Source organism: Schistocerca americana, chromosome 6, assembly GCF_021461395.2.
Source record: "Schistocerca americana isolate TAMUIC-IGC-003095 chromosome 6, iqSchAmer2.1, whole genome shotgun sequence".
NCBI lineage: Eukaryota > Metazoa > Arthropoda > Insecta > Orthoptera > Acrididae > Schistocerca > Schistocerca americana.
The window spans coordinates 216,964,164-216,979,844 of record NC_060124.1 but is presented as its reverse complement, the minus strand read 5'-3'; the positions used below and the strand labels follow the sequence as shown (position 1 = coordinate 216,979,844).

The following is a 15,681-nucleotide window of genomic DNA, read 5'->3' as shown; positions in this document are numbered from 1 at the left end:
GAGGAAGGTTTCCGGCAGGCTTTGGCATTCGTATTAGCAGTGTAGCACACTGGCCGGTTTTAATTGGTATAATTACGTTTTGTTCTTGTATTCTCTCAATCCCAGCCTTGAGCCTCCCGTGGTGAGTGAAGGTGATACTATGGCCCTGCAAATTCTAGAAGAATCTAATTTCTTCGGTATTATATGTGCTTGAGAGTTTAAGGCAGAATAATCAATGCACAATTCTTCTAGTGCAGTATAATGAACAGTGTCTGACAGTAGGTGTCTCTGTATCATTAACTTGAAAACGAAACGCTGAAAATACTTCTACTTGCAGAAATTTGCTCCCTTGCGGAAGATGGTACTAAGTGAAACTTCACTGTTTGCTTCAGAAGAGTCCAAAGTTTAGTAACTACCATTTCAGACATTTGTCACATACTGAGTATATAATTCTCAACTGGAATGAAAATGAAACATTAGTAATTAATCAGATACTTATATTGTAAAAGAAAAGTTATAACTTACTGACATTTATGTCATTAGGAAAATAAAATTTAAGCAAGCATAATATAAAAATTTATGAGCAGTTTGGCATCTCAGAAGAAAAGTCTTCCTCAAGGCCGCTTTTCACCCTGTATCTGAAATGTGAAGCATGGCGTGTTAAAGAATTGCATAATCTGCTGAAACAGGATCAAATGCCGTTGCAGTGCAATTGCCGTTTCTTGGAGTTGGTATTTAAAACTCTACTAACGTGTACCAAGAATTTCACAGCGCTACCTCTATGACGTCCCATTTTTAAATACGTAGCACGGCACTGGACTTTCTTTTTCTTTCAGGTGCTTGTTGAACTTCAACTGGCCAGAGAGTCAGTGTTTTATTTTGTTTTGATTCATTGCACAAGAACGGTTAGAGTAGAATTATAATGGCTCCATTGTATGAAGCAGTAGTAGGACCAGCAACTTGAAATCGCTGATCACACAATGGCGCCTGGTAACTGTTTGTATCGTCATGAACTACACATGGCACTTTTTATGTATTCCTTATAGTTAATTTTATCCAACTGTGTAGTCTATCGGCAATATAAGAAATTATTCGTAGTGAATGAATACACTATTTCAATTTATAATCCATGAATGTTCCTTGCCTGTATTATTGTTTGTCGCTGTTTATATTTTCCAGTATCTCTTATCTCGACTTCTGCGTCAATTGACCTTCTTCTAATTTAGTGATTATTACACCCACTTTGGTGCAACACACTCTTTATTACACAGAAAATATGAACACATTCGTATCAGGTAATAGTTCAGTACTCCAATCTGTGCCAGGTCGTCAATAATTCTATAACGCATCAAGAGAATCATCTACATATTCCAGAATCCTGCAAATCCATCAATAATGCGTGAAACAGCAATCCAAATGTAGTCCCTACGAAATTCAGTAAGCAGGTATGACACGAAAGCAAGATGTAAGTGGGGCAGGGACTTTTGCACAGCACTTTTCGAACTGTGTTGCAGGCACTCGCTGGTCGAGTTCTATCTGTGGCTTGTAACTGGCTGTGCCCATGTGACAGTCAGCTGTCGCCTCTTATCGACCGTTGGAGGAGTCGTTGATAGTGGACACTGCAGGCTATCGATCTCGCTGATAGATGACAAAGATATAGCAGAGATGAAACAGTTTCTTGCCTTTTACCTTAATAGTCATAATATATATAGCAGTTCATGACAAATTACAAAACTCCGCCATCTGTCTCCCCACATCCACCACTGCTGGCGGCTCACCTCCAACTGCGCAACGCTATGCGCTGTTCACATCCAGCTGTCGCTGTCCAACACTACAATGGCAGACAACAATGCAAACTAGACACAGACTGCACACAACACAGCCAGTGATTCTCACACAGAGCGCTACGTGGCGTTACGAATAAGAAACCTAAACAGCCTACTTACACTTAGAACTACTTAAACCTAACTAACCTAAGGATATCACACACATCCATGCCCGAGGTAGGATTCGAACCTGCGACCGTCGCGGTCGCGCGGTTCCAGGCTATAGTGCCTAGAACCGCTCGGCCAATCCGGCCGGCTACAGGCCGCCCCTAGTATTTGCTATGTGAATTTGTTACATAGTAGCTCATTAAATGTTACGAATAGTCAGGAAATTCTGCTGACAAACTGTCCCTAAGTTGCACCAATAGCACCCATTTGAACTAAGAGTATTATCCGCTGCAAATACCGGTAAAGAATGAGCTGAAGCAATTTGTAACGTAGGCATTGAATTCCAGCTCCTGTTATTGAAAAGGTTTCGTTTTTAGCGCGAAGATCAAAAGCGCGACCTGCAGTCTAGCGGCAGTAAGTTACCTGGGACAGTTAACGAGCTGACAGGTGAGCGCAACTACAATGTAATAGGCGCGACACGAAGCGCCGCTACGTAAATATGAAAGTTGGCACTGTACGGTCTGTTGTCATAGCAACTCTAAACCGGCGTTAGTTTATTGCAGCAGCGGCGCAGAAAGTGTCCAACGGTTAATTCGGCGTCACACCACGTTTTGCACTGGCCAGTTCTGCCTGCCGCGCCGACCGCGGGCGTAAATTTTTCACGGCTGGGCGAAGCGTAAACAGAACAATAGCAGCAGCAGTAACATGAGAGGGGGGAAAAAAGGACGACTAACGCAACGGCTAATAACACGGCGCAGAATGCGAGCACATATAACGAGCAGTACGCACCAAGTGGAACCTTACAGGTGCTGAAAATGATGTAGGAGCGCTCTCACCACGCCCGTGAGATGGCGGCGTTAATGGCGAGAAGGGTGGATAGCCACCATTACGCACCGTGCTGTCCGCAAGCCACAGGGCGGGCCAAAAGTATCTGTTGCGTTAATGAGTGGATGTAGGATATCATCGCAAAATTATTTTACGGCCCCTCAACGGAACATGACTTACCACCGAATTACTGCGTTGCTTTCTCGTAAATATATGTTTAAAGGTAATGACAGAAATATAATCCACATGATTTCTCAAAATTTGAGTATTCTAATTTTTTTATTTATTTTATTTTAATTTTCTTTTTTTCTTTTGTTCGTCGTAATTCTGACTGATTTAACTCGGACTGCCAGTGTCTTCTCCCCAAAGTAGTACGTACACTCAACTTCCAATCTCTCTCTGTCTCTTTGGAATTTTTTCCTTCCTTTATTAACACGAATTTTTTTCTTAATTTCTTAACTTACAGAGTGACACTTATTGAACTATATGAAAAAACGTGAATTATTATAAACACGAAACGTCACTAGATACTCAGATTTAGGTTATGACATGTTCGATATCTTTGCCACCGTTTGCGATGATGTAGCTCAGACGAGCAGCGAAATTCTGCATGACACGCTGAAGTGTCGGAATATCGATGCTGTCGATGTCCTTGCGAATGGCTGTTTTCAGCTCAGCAGCGTTTTTGAGGTTATTGCTGTACATCTTGTCTTCAATATAGCCTCACAAAAAGTAGTCGCATGTGTTCAGATGCGGAGAATATGGCGGCCAATCGAAGCTTATGCCAGTGACCTCTGGGTACCCCAGGGTGAGAATGCCGTTTGTAAAGTGCTCCTCCAGGACATCAGACACTCTTCTGCTTCGATAGGGTTGAGCTTCGTCTTGCATGAACCACATCGTATGGAAATTAGGGTCAGTCTGGATAGTGGGGATGAAAGCATATTGCAAAACATTCACATACCTTTCGGTAGTCACGTGTCGTCAAGGATTATCGCATCGATTATTCTGTGACTGCTCATTGCACACCAGACAGTCAAGAGAGTTCTCGATCGCGAAATGCGAATTCTTAGTCCCTCAAATGCGCCAGTTTTGCTTACTGACGAACTCATCCAACTGAAAGTGGACTAAACCAAACCATACTAATTACCATCATGCCTCGCGGCCAACCATGCGGTTTGAATGTCCTGACGCAAACAGTTCAAAAGTTATAACGATTTTATTTTGTATAGTTCGGTAACTGTCACCCTGTACATCATATAAACATATCCATTCGTCTGTTTAATGATGCCTACTCTACACAGAATTAACAAATTATTTATCTTATCAGTCCACTCAGTCCTAATTTTTATTCAATTCAGTATCTTAAACGCATTGATTTCCTCTCTTACGTTTTCCCAATGCCCTTTAATCACTTCTACGACGTAGTTCCTCATATATTTCTTTTATCAGGCTAATAGTCATGTTTGATAGTACTAGAATTCTCGTGGCGAGGAATACTCTCTTTGGATGCACTAATATGCATCTTATAACAACCTCAACTCATTATTTTGCCTGCAAGGTAACAGAATTGCTTCACTTTGTGTGTTACAAGATCCCCAATTTTATTTTTGCTGTTCTCATTTCTGCAGCTCCTTCCGCCTTCTTTTATTTATTTATTTACTAACCGAGGAACGAGGCGTTGCCCACTTATTTATTTATTCCAGTTTTCTATCTGTCCACCTCCTCTGCCTCTGACCCATCTCCATCTACCCTATCCCTCTCTTCATCTTCTCTTCCCTCCTCTCTCTCTCAATCTCTTGCTTCTCCCTCTCTCTAAGTGCCTCATTCTCCGTCCTCTCTGCACCCATGCTCTCTCTCTCTATCACCTTCCCTCCTTACTCTCTCTATCCATTCACCCCCCCCCCCCCAATCTCCCTTGTCCTGTCCATCACCTCGATCCCACCCTCCCACTGTTCATTTCCACCACGCCTTCCCTTTTCCACCTCCTCCAACTCCAGTCACTGACCATCTCCTTCTACCTCAGTCACTTTCCATCATTTCCTCCCACCTCCCTCTTTCAATCTGCTCCTCTCCTCTCTGTCAAACTGCTCCTTCCCCTCTATCCATCCTCTCTTCCTCTCTATTCCATCTCCTTCTCCCTCTCTTTGGAAATCTCCTCCTCCTCCACTCTGTGTCTATCTTCCCCTCCCCCTTTCCATGTTCATCTCTTTCCCTCCACTTTTTACGTCCAACTCCACCTCCCGATCTTCACTTTCTCTGTTCATTTTTTCCTCCCTCTCTGTTTGTTCATCTCTCTGCCTATCTCTTCCTCCCACTGCCTTAGTCCATCACCAACGCTTTCCTTTCTCTTTGAACTTCCTTCTCCTCCCATTCATACCTATCTCTTCTTTCCCCTTTCGCCTTCTGTCCAGTTCCTCATCCTCCCTTCTCTCACCACGTTATCACACTCAACCAAAGTAGGAGGCTAGTGGTGTAGTGGTCGGATTCTAACGAATATATGTACCAAATTTGACTGAAATTATTCCAGGGGGTTTAGGATGATCATTTTACCCATTGCTTTGCTCACATAGGCACATGTCAATCATATTTCAAACGTATGTAACATAGATTGAGATTTTCACTCTGCAGCGGAGTATGCGCTGATATGAAACTTTCCTGGCAGATTAAAACTGTGTGCCAGGCCAAGACTCGAACTCGGGACCGTTGCCTTTCGTGGCCTAGTGCTCTACCAACTGAGCTACTCATGCACGACTCACGCCCCGTCCTCACGGCTTTACTTCTGCCAGTAACTCGTCTCCTACCTTCCAAACTCTCCGCAATATCCTTTCTTTCAGGAGTGCTAGTTCTGCAAGGTTTGCAGGAGAGCTTCTGTAAAGTTTGGAAGGTAGGAGACGAGGTACTGGCAGAAGTAAAGCTGTGAGGACGGGGTGTGAGTCGTGCTTGGGTAGCTCAGATAGTAGAGCACTTGCCCGCAAAAGGCAAAAGTCCCGAGTTCGAGTCTCGGCTTGGCACACAGTTTTAATCTGCCAGGAAAGTTTCGTATGTAACATAGTTCACCCGTATTTGTACACATATTTCACCTGTACGTCTAGCGAATTCCGCTCTTTGGTTTCATTTTCACGCAACCTAATATTTGCGGTGCTCGTATCTACTGAACTATGTAATGTACAATGACGTACTTTTGGATATTCATCCAGTGATATAGCTGCGTACTATTTGCGAAATGTGTTGAGAATAGAACTGGTAGTCAAGAAGTGATAAGTTATAACATCATGCAGTTTTACTGCATGAACAGCATAAATGTAGTATCCGGCCAGTGTTTTTCCTTTCATCATTTTGTGGGAATCGTCAGCGAGAAAAAGTTTCGTAAAGGTTTGAAGTTATGTGTAAAATTCGCTGCAAGTATCTAAATGCACTCATTCGTGGGCTACATTGTTTTTTCAACTCCACCCCCACCCCTTTGATAGGTGAGTGGTTCTTACCGCACAACGATTCTTTCCAGATAGTAAATGATATGTGTACCAAGTTTGGTTGAGATCAGTCCTGTGGTTTAGAAGGAGACTTAAAACATGCATACAGACATACGTTTTTAGCACTTTTGTGGATTTTAGTCCACGACGCTACACACCTGATATACACTGGTTATTATGAAAGATAAAATAAACAATGGAATACATGAATAAAGAATGCAGAATAAAATCAAATAAAATAGGATTAAGTGTTGATTACAATAAGATAATAAAACAAAACAGAACATCACATCGCAACACATACATTGCTCAATTTGTACCTTCGTATTCAGAGGTTTAGATTGGCGACCCATTCAAGCCAGAGCGGTGTGGCGTTGAAGAAGTTAGCCACACTCCCCTGATGGGCACTTAGTCCTCAGTTCAGGGATGTTTTTTGGAAAGTTGCATTTGTCGCCCGACAGTCGCAACCATAGCTGGGTGGCTGCCCCACTTGTGGATATTCTGTTTGCATATTTCATTTCCCATTCGGAGTCTATCTGACATGGAAGTTCAAATCTCGTAGGCTTTTCTACAGCACTGATATGGCCACAGTTCACGTGCGAGGCACTATCACTTCAGCTCTCGCCCCATTTAGCATTCCTGTTAAAGTCAGCAGCTACAAGTTATTGGACCACTCTCAGAATAGATTTCGTAGAGCAAAGTCAAATTGTTTCTAAAACTGTAGTACTTTCGTGGATGGGAAGCAGAGGATTGTTCATTACTTTCGCGTATTCCTTCAGCAAAGCCTCTTGTCTCTGCAGAGAAGGTGGGGCTACATGGCTGAACTTTGTTAGCCAATATAGTGGGATAATCTTTATATACACAGCTGTAATTCTCACAGCAGGGTTGAAGTGGATGCCCAAGTACTTGACAAGCTCGCTGGTAAACCACACTAGTGCACAGTACTCACTTTAAGAGACGATTACAGAGGTTAGCAATGTTTCCGCTGATGCTCCCCAGCTAGTGCTGCAGAAACTCTGAGTAAGACTGTTGCGCAAACTCATATTATGGTTTCCTTTTCAACATGTCTTTTAGGGATATCATTTGCAGAAAATCTCGTTTAGATATCCTGAATTGTTCATGAGATATGAGAGCTCTTATGACCGCATGATTGTCTATGCGCAGGGAAGTGAATGGGCGCGTCCGCACGACCGTCTTTCGGATATAAAACCGAATAAATCTAGAATGAAACGAGATATACTCCTGCTCTCAATTATAAAAAAATAAATATATTTTAAATAAAAGTTCATATCTTATCTACAGTTGATTCTCTTTAGTATATGAGCTAAAATCAACAATATGTAGAGTTTAGGCAATTCGCTTTTACCTCTGGAAAATCTTTCAAATTTCTCGAACTTTTCTACTTAATTTGATGCAGCACAGTAATTGTAGCTTATAACGAAATGAAATTGATTAAGTTATTTAGCGAAGATATCAGATTGTAACATGTACAAAAAAACTCTCATCTTATGCTTTCTGAAAAATCGGATATCAAGTATTTCGTATCGACCAGAACGCTGTCTTTCAGCACAGATGACGTTTTACTTAATTGATGCAACGCAGTAAGTATGATGATTAACGAAAAACTATTCAGTTCTTCATCAAGTGGAGATATCAGACTGTAAGATGTACAGTAAATAAAACTTTTTCAGTTCACAGTTTTAGAAAAATCGGATGACAAGTATTTCGTATCGGCCGAAATGTTGTCTCTCAGTGTCAGCACAGGCACCAGCATATGGCGAGCAGTATAGCCATAACAAAAGCAACTTCAGCACGAAATCCAACGAGTTCGTCTGTAGCTGTGAACATGTTCAAAGAGTAATATATTGCAGAAGAAAAGGAGTATTTTCCCTTCGTCAGTCTCCTCAATTATTACAGTTTCCTTTCACCTACATCGATTTAACCTTTCAATGCTCTCACATACTGAATCTGTTTCTTCATCTTTTGCTAGTGACGATGATACACTACTGGCCATTAAAATTGCTACACCAAGAAGAAATGCAGATGATAAATGGGTATTTATTCGACAAATATATTATACTAGAACTGGCACGTGACTACACTTTCATGCAATTTGGGTGCATAGATCCAGAGAAATCAGTACCCAGAACAACCACCTCTGGCCGCAATAACGACCTTGATACACCTGGGCATTGAGTCAAACAGAGCTTGGATGGCGTGTACAGGTACAGCTGGCTATGGAGCTTCAACACGATATCACAGTTCATCAAGAGTAGTGAGTGGCGTATTGTGACGAGCCAGTTGCTCTGCCACCATTAACCAGACGTTTTCAATTGGTGCGAGATCCGGAGAATGTGGTGGCAAGGGCAGAAGTCGAAGATTTTCTGTATCCAGAAAGGCTCTTACAGGACCTGCAACATGCGGTCGTGCATTAGAAATGTAGGGTTTCGTAGGGATCGAATGAAGGGTAGAGCCACGGGTCGTCACACATCTGAAATGTAACGTCCACTGTTCAAAGTGCCGTCAATGCGATCAAGCGGTTACCGAGATGTGTAACCAATGGCACCCCATACGATCACGCCGGGTGATAAGCTAGTATGGCGATGACGAATACACACTTCCAATGTGCGCACCGCGATGTCGCCAAACACGGATGCGACCATCATGATGCTGTAAACAGAACCTGGATTCATCCGAAAAAATGACGTTTTGCCATTCGTGCAACCAGGTTCGTCGTTGAGTACACCATCGTAGGCGCTCCTGTCTCTGACGCAGCGTCAAGGGTAACCGCAGCCAGGGGCTCCGAGCTGATAGTCCCTGCTTCTGCAAACGACGTCGATCTGTTCATGCAGATGGTTGTTGTCTTGCAAACGTCCCCATCTGTTGACTCAGGGACCGAGACGTGGCTGCACGGTCCGTTACAGCCATGTGGATAAGATGCCTGTCATCTCGACTGCTAGTGATAGGAGGCCGTTGGGATGCGGCACGGCGTTCCGTATTACCCTCCTGAACCCACCGATTCCATATTCTGCTAACAGTCATTGGATCTAAACCAACGCGAGCAGCATTGTCGCGATACGATAAACCGCAATCACGATAGGCTAAAATCTGACCTTTATCAAACTCGGAAACGTGACGGTACGCATTTCTCCTCCTTACACGAGGCATCACAACAACGTTTCACCAGGCAACGCCGGTCTGTTTGTGTATGAGAAATCGGCTGGTAACTTTTCTGATGTGAGCACGTTGTAGCTGTCGCCACCGGTGCCAACCTTGTGAGAATGCTCTGAAAAGCTTCTTCTTCCTGTCGGTTAAATTTCACGTCTGTAGCACGTTATCTTCGTGGTGTAGCACTTTTAACGGCCAGTAGTGTATATATAAAATTATAGTCGTCGCCGTGTGCGGTCGCCTTGTCTGTAGCACTGTCATAAAGCGAAATGCATGTCGGAATGTCGTTGCCGTGTTGCAGGACTACAACGACGAGATCAGGCAGGAGCAGATGTGGGAGATGCAGATCCTGAACACGGCGATGCAGCGGCGGCCGCTGCTGGCGGCGGCGAGCCCGGCGTCTTCCGAGTCGCCCCCCGGCAGCCTGTCGCCCGGTAGCCCGCCCCCCGCGGCGGCGGCGCAGCCCGGGGGCCGCCACGTCGCCTCCCCGCCGCCCCCGCAGCAGCAGCCGGCGCCGCAGCAGCAGCCGCCGCCCCCGCAGCAGCAGCCGCCGCCGCCCCAGGTGTCTGCGCAGGCGCCGCTGCTGCACCCCGCGCTGCGCGGCCTCGAGCCCGCAGCCGCGGGCGTCGCGACGGGGGCGGCGGGCGTCGTCGCGGTGGCCGGCGGCGCGCAGGCGGCCGCGTCAGCCGCGGCGGCGGCGGCGGCGGCGGTGGTCGCCCAGCAACAGCAGCAGCAGCAGGCTGCCGCCGCCACAGCAGGTAGGCGCGCGGCGCGCCCAAAACCTCCAGCACGAGTTGTAATTAAACCGGCCGACTGATCGACTGCTCCACTGCTATGCACTGTTTCTCCTACTTAACAGCTTCAATTGTTACTCAGGGTTGGAATGTGTGTTCTTATAGGACAACTATCCAAGGATTTCCACCCAATAATATCCAAACAGCAGACTCTGTACACAATTTATTAAATTGCAAATACTAAACTCTTTTAAATAACAACAAATTCATATAACTTACAGAACTTAACAAATGGTTAAGAGAATGAGCTTTAAAAACAATAACGGCGGCTTACCACCATAAAATCAAAGAACCTTTTACCATAGAGCTTTTAGAATTTACCCAATAGACAAAATCCAATACTAAGTTAACTTGGCAATACAACTTAAGTTCATTTACAAAAACCTTAAGAATAGTAATGACACTAGGCACCATAAAATCGGAAAACATTAAGAGCAGTAATTAACTAAAAAATAACAATAATAGTGGCAACTTGGCACCATAAAATAAGAGAAATTTCTTGTGCAAGAAAAAAATAACAATGTTGCATTAAAAGATTTTACACCACAGACCAAGGTCCAATAATAAGTTAACTTGGCATTGCAATTTAAAATCATTTATATAAAAAACGTTGAGAAAGATAATGCCACTTGGCACCATAAAGTCAAAGAAGCGCAACACACAACCAGTAAATATAATAACAAAATAATAATTTGATACAACCCTAAGGCAAGTGCAACTCCCAACGCAATCACAAACGAGCGAGCTCTCAACACTTCGGAGACTTCCCACTAGAAACGGTCCCCGAAATAAACCCCTGAGAGCTCCCGGCCATGCCTCCCACAAGTGCCCATCACTTACTCACGTTGGTTATGTTCTATAACACACGATACATAATATCAACACAACATAAAATTCAAAAATCAAATAATAATTTAACATCCCGACAGCACATGATAACCATGGTGCCGTTACCTGGGGCGCTCTTAACAAGTGCCGGAAGCCAATACACAAAAGTCTTAATAAACATTTCTCGCTTCTTAAAAGAAAACAGTTAAAGCCAAGCGCACATGAATAGTCAAACTGTAACGTGCGCGTGGGGCACACGATACTCATTAAAGCCTGTACTATGGTAAGTGAGTGGGGTTCACCTTACGAGACAGGATTTTTGTATATATATTGACAGCGTGTACCTGAATGGTGGCAAATCAGACTTACACCCACTCTGTAATAACAATGATACGTCAAGCAAGTCCGAAATGAAACTACACGTCAGGACGGACGAAAAACAACACAGAAGATGCTACCAATTTGTTAATAATTCACTTGCCAGCCTAATTAGGCATTAACTGAGTTCCTTCCCTGTACAAGTTGGTGTATATTCATGCAAACCAACACGTAGTAACACTGCATAATACAGTAAATTTTAGAACCAGAAAATCTATTGAACTGATAGTTTCACGTTCTGTACTGATATGGAAAAACCATAAATACATAACACTACACTATAATGTATACTACAAAACTTCGTACTGTCTATTGATCTGATTAAAATCGGGCATAGGTTACCCTAGAAATAGTAATTTCGAGCCACAAACAAAATGTCAATTTCAATAAACATAAAACACTGATAACTTTTGGCTTTTATTTTGACTTTAACTTTTGCTGGTCAAATCAATTTAGAACACTTCAGAATTCAAATGAATAAAAAAAAAAGGGGGGGGAACCCTGAAACTGTTATGATCACTGTATAAAAAAAAATTGATTATTGAAATCATTATGCGCTCAAGATTTCCAATATATGAGTTACTACTCTTTTTATCTTATTTCCTGCTCATTTAAATACTATTATAGCTGTCTCGAAATAATTAAACTTCATTACTAAATCAATATCAAAGTTGTCTTCCAACTTTGTCAGACCTTCGTTATTCGTTTACTGGTTCATTAACAAAACAGTTCATTAAACACCATTCTTACATAGTTAGGTCTGCAGGTAATTACTATTGACACAAAATTTAATTTTTCATTTTGGGACACTCGGATTGCACAACATTTGGTAAGGACCCCATCAAGGTTAGTTGTGAGGAAAATTAAATGATGGGAAAGTTCTGGTAAAATTTAAGTTATTATTGCATAAGTCATTCTCTGGTCCATGCGAATATAGTACTAAAAGTTTCAACCTGCTTGTATCGACGAGGCCGTTGGCGGGCGGCGAGATGGCGAGGCACACAGCACACATACAACCGCAGCTATGGCTCTTGATGTATCAGCACTTTAATTCTTCTTAGCGTCGCAATATTTTTCCGTTTAGTGCCTATGGAATTTTGCCATGCTGTATGGGCGTTGGAACGGCATACCCGAGGCTCAATGAAACTACGTCTTGCAGGAGAGCCTCCTTGATCCAGAACGTGTTGCTCAGACCAATGCCAAACTCCAACTAACTACTGTTGAGCCCGTTGTGCCGTGCAGTGCCCTCGTGCATTTTCCCGCGCTCGCCTGCCATCCACCTTTTACTGCTCCCTTACAGACAGGGTATTCACCCGAGGTTTTGCATTCTACATATCCTAATACATTGCCTACGTATGGACCTGACGCACAATTACAATTTTAACATCTTACAACAGTCTCAACATTTGTTGCACTTCAATTCTATTACAATATTGTTTGACATTTTACATAAACATTAATATTCACATTAAAATTTGTTTACAGTTTTCTTAACACAATGACATGAAACAAAAAAGAAATGAAATCACAACATCGATTACACTAATTTATTGAAAAATCAGATGGAAAAAAAAATTACTTATATGTACAATAGTACAGCGTTGTTGTTGTTACACATGCCCCTGTTTCCAGTAAATTTCACTAAGTGCAAATTTGATGGGAACGCTGAACTTTATATTTATACAGTGGTTCTGAATCTTTGAGTGAATGTACCATCATACAGTTTTGTATCACTAAACTTACTTTCTCTTACATTATAGAGGTCTATGCTTTTTAATATATCGAGAACCTTTACCTATCATTTACTTAAGTGCCTTTGGCACAGTCCAACCTCCTATCACAACATTATTTAAATAGCAAATTACTTATAATTAAATTTCTCAGAGAAACGAATTCAAAATCTGAAACAAAAACACTTAACTACAAAGCATATACAAATACCTATATACACTATAAAACAATTTGTTGCTGCTTGCATTGAATGGCAGTCCATTTCCTTATATACTAATGAACACACAATTCTATTTAGGAATATTACTACACACATTTGCTGCCTATTATTCAGATTTGGGCAGTGCATTAGGCATCGTTTTATCACATTACTTGTACCACACTTACAGTTCTCCTTTGACTATTTATCTGCCCTCTTTGGTGTTTGACTGTCCTAGCTTTTATTTTGCTTGCAGCATTTACCCTTTCTTTTCAGCCCTTTTCTCCATACATCTTTACATTTATAGTACATTTGGTAATCTGAATCTCACATAAGTACATTAGCGCACTGACATTGGTATACATATATTTACAAAGATTTGTTACATTTAGAATAAAATAGTTTCAGTATAAGATACAGCACATTTGCTGCAGATTGCTTTCTGATTGTACTTAGGTCACTCACTCCTACGAACATACAGTTTCAGGTCCACAACGTTTCTTACACCTAAAGGTCTCTTGGATTTTGGGTAGATCAGGTAGTAAGCATTATTGTGTGGAATGTTCTGTATTATATACGGTCCATTATAAATATATTTAAATTTGGAAATTTCATGGTTCAGTTCACTAGATTTTTCGTGGGTTTTTAAAAGAACATAGTCCCCAATTTTAAATTTTGAAACTTTCAGGTGTTTATCATGCCTTTTAGATCTAGATTCAGCTTTCTGCTCTGCCCTTTTTCTGACTAATTCTTTCTTTTGACTCAACCCCAAGCTTGTACAAGGTGGAAACTCTAGTTTTTCCTCAATTAAACTTTTACTTCTGCTGCCTAACAAAATTTTCTTCCGGTGGGAACCCAGTAGATTCATGATGTAAGGTGTTCATGACTTTCTCAAAGTCTGACATAAATCTGCCCCAGACTCTAATTCATGCCCCTTCCTGTTTTTTCCACAACGCACCTTGGTCGACTGTGACATCGTCCCAAGATACGTTCTTGAATTATCAACCATTTATATCTGGTGGTTTCCTCGGTTTCTGGAGTTCAAAGTCTTTGCTTACTTCAACTCCTTGCAAAATAGACACTGAGTCGTCAGGTGGCTCTTTCTTTCTATGTTCAGTCTCAACATCTGGGTTCTGTTTTGAAACTTCGTCATCAGTAGATACAATATCGCAATTAGCTGTATTCCCATTATTTTCACTAGTACCGAAATACTCGTCATCTGAACTATCGTCAGAATCCGACCATTCTGGGTCGCTTTCAGGTTCTAACATAAAAGCTTTTCTGAGACAGGCACTAAGTTCTTCCTCCACATTTTCGTCAGATTTTGATTTTAACTCAATATCCTCTTTTGGCAAAACGACCTCATTATCAGCTTTACTCACATCCACTGTTACTTCATATTTAGTGTAATCCTCATGGACTTCAATTACTCTTGCCCCTTTCCCATGGTGCCTTTCGGTAACAGCTTGTACTATTGGCGGATCGTTAACAGAAGTTACTTCCTCGTCAACGCTTAGGATTTCATCCTCCAATTCCTTTCTATCTTTAACCTTCGTCCTATCGGCAGCACACGTACTTTGCGTGGCGCTATTTACTCTCTCCTCTTTAAATTCAGGCCACGTCATCTTATCGACGTCCCTACTATCTCCTTTTTCACTAATTAACCTCCTTGCCTCATATTCCTTCTTAAAATCCTGCCACTCACATTGCTTGAGGCCCTTGTACAGATCGTCGATCTGAACACGCCAATTAGTTACTTCTGCTAATTCATTCTCGCCATTTACTTCATTACTAGCACTGCTAACCGCACCTCTCTGTGTATCCACTGTTCCAACTACTATTTCCTTCGCCACGGAATTACCACACATAATGTATTCACCAGCTCTTACGGCAATGTTCGTACCTAATGCTGCCGCATTGCTAGCGGCTTCTCTCTGAACAGCTGTTCTGCTAGGCTGGGCCGTTGCCCTCTGATGCTCCACTCGCCTGTTAACATGTATCGCTCTGTGCGGCGAAGATGAGTCGTCTGCGCTCGCACCTGACGCTTGTTCCGCAACAACACATTGCATCGTTCCACGCCTGTCTCTAAGCTGTCTCATAACTTTACTGTCAGTCCGGTAACATTTCTTAAATCAGGGCCGGTATGTTCTGTCCGCTTCCGTTTGGCCCGCAACGTTCGCGGAAATCAGTTTCCCGCATCGTTATTATTTTGCGCGGTGTACCCTCTACCGCGACCTGGATAACTCCCTCTTCCAGTTCCTCTACCTCTCTGTATCACGTTCACACGAAACCCATCGCCGTCATTTCTCTCGTCATTATTAGGGTTATTCCTGTTACTAAAATTCTGATCATTGGCACGACTTTCGCGCCAGTGG

General features: G+C 42.5%; 1 protein-coding gene across 1 annotated transcript in view; it reads left to right on the top strand.

The window, feature by feature from the left end:
- Positions 1-10,193, top strand: part of LOC124620059 (KH domain-containing, RNA-binding, signal transduction-associated protein 2-like) — a 529,510-nt gene extending 519,317 nt beyond the window's left edge. Inside the window, exon 4 of the mRNA XM_047146727.1 lies at positions 9,678-10,193. Coding sequence (XP_047002683.1) covers positions 9,678-10,193 — 516 coding nt within the window. The remainder of the gene's footprint in view (positions 1-9,677) is intronic.
- The last annotated feature ends 5,488 nt before the right edge of the window (positions 10,194-15,681 follow it).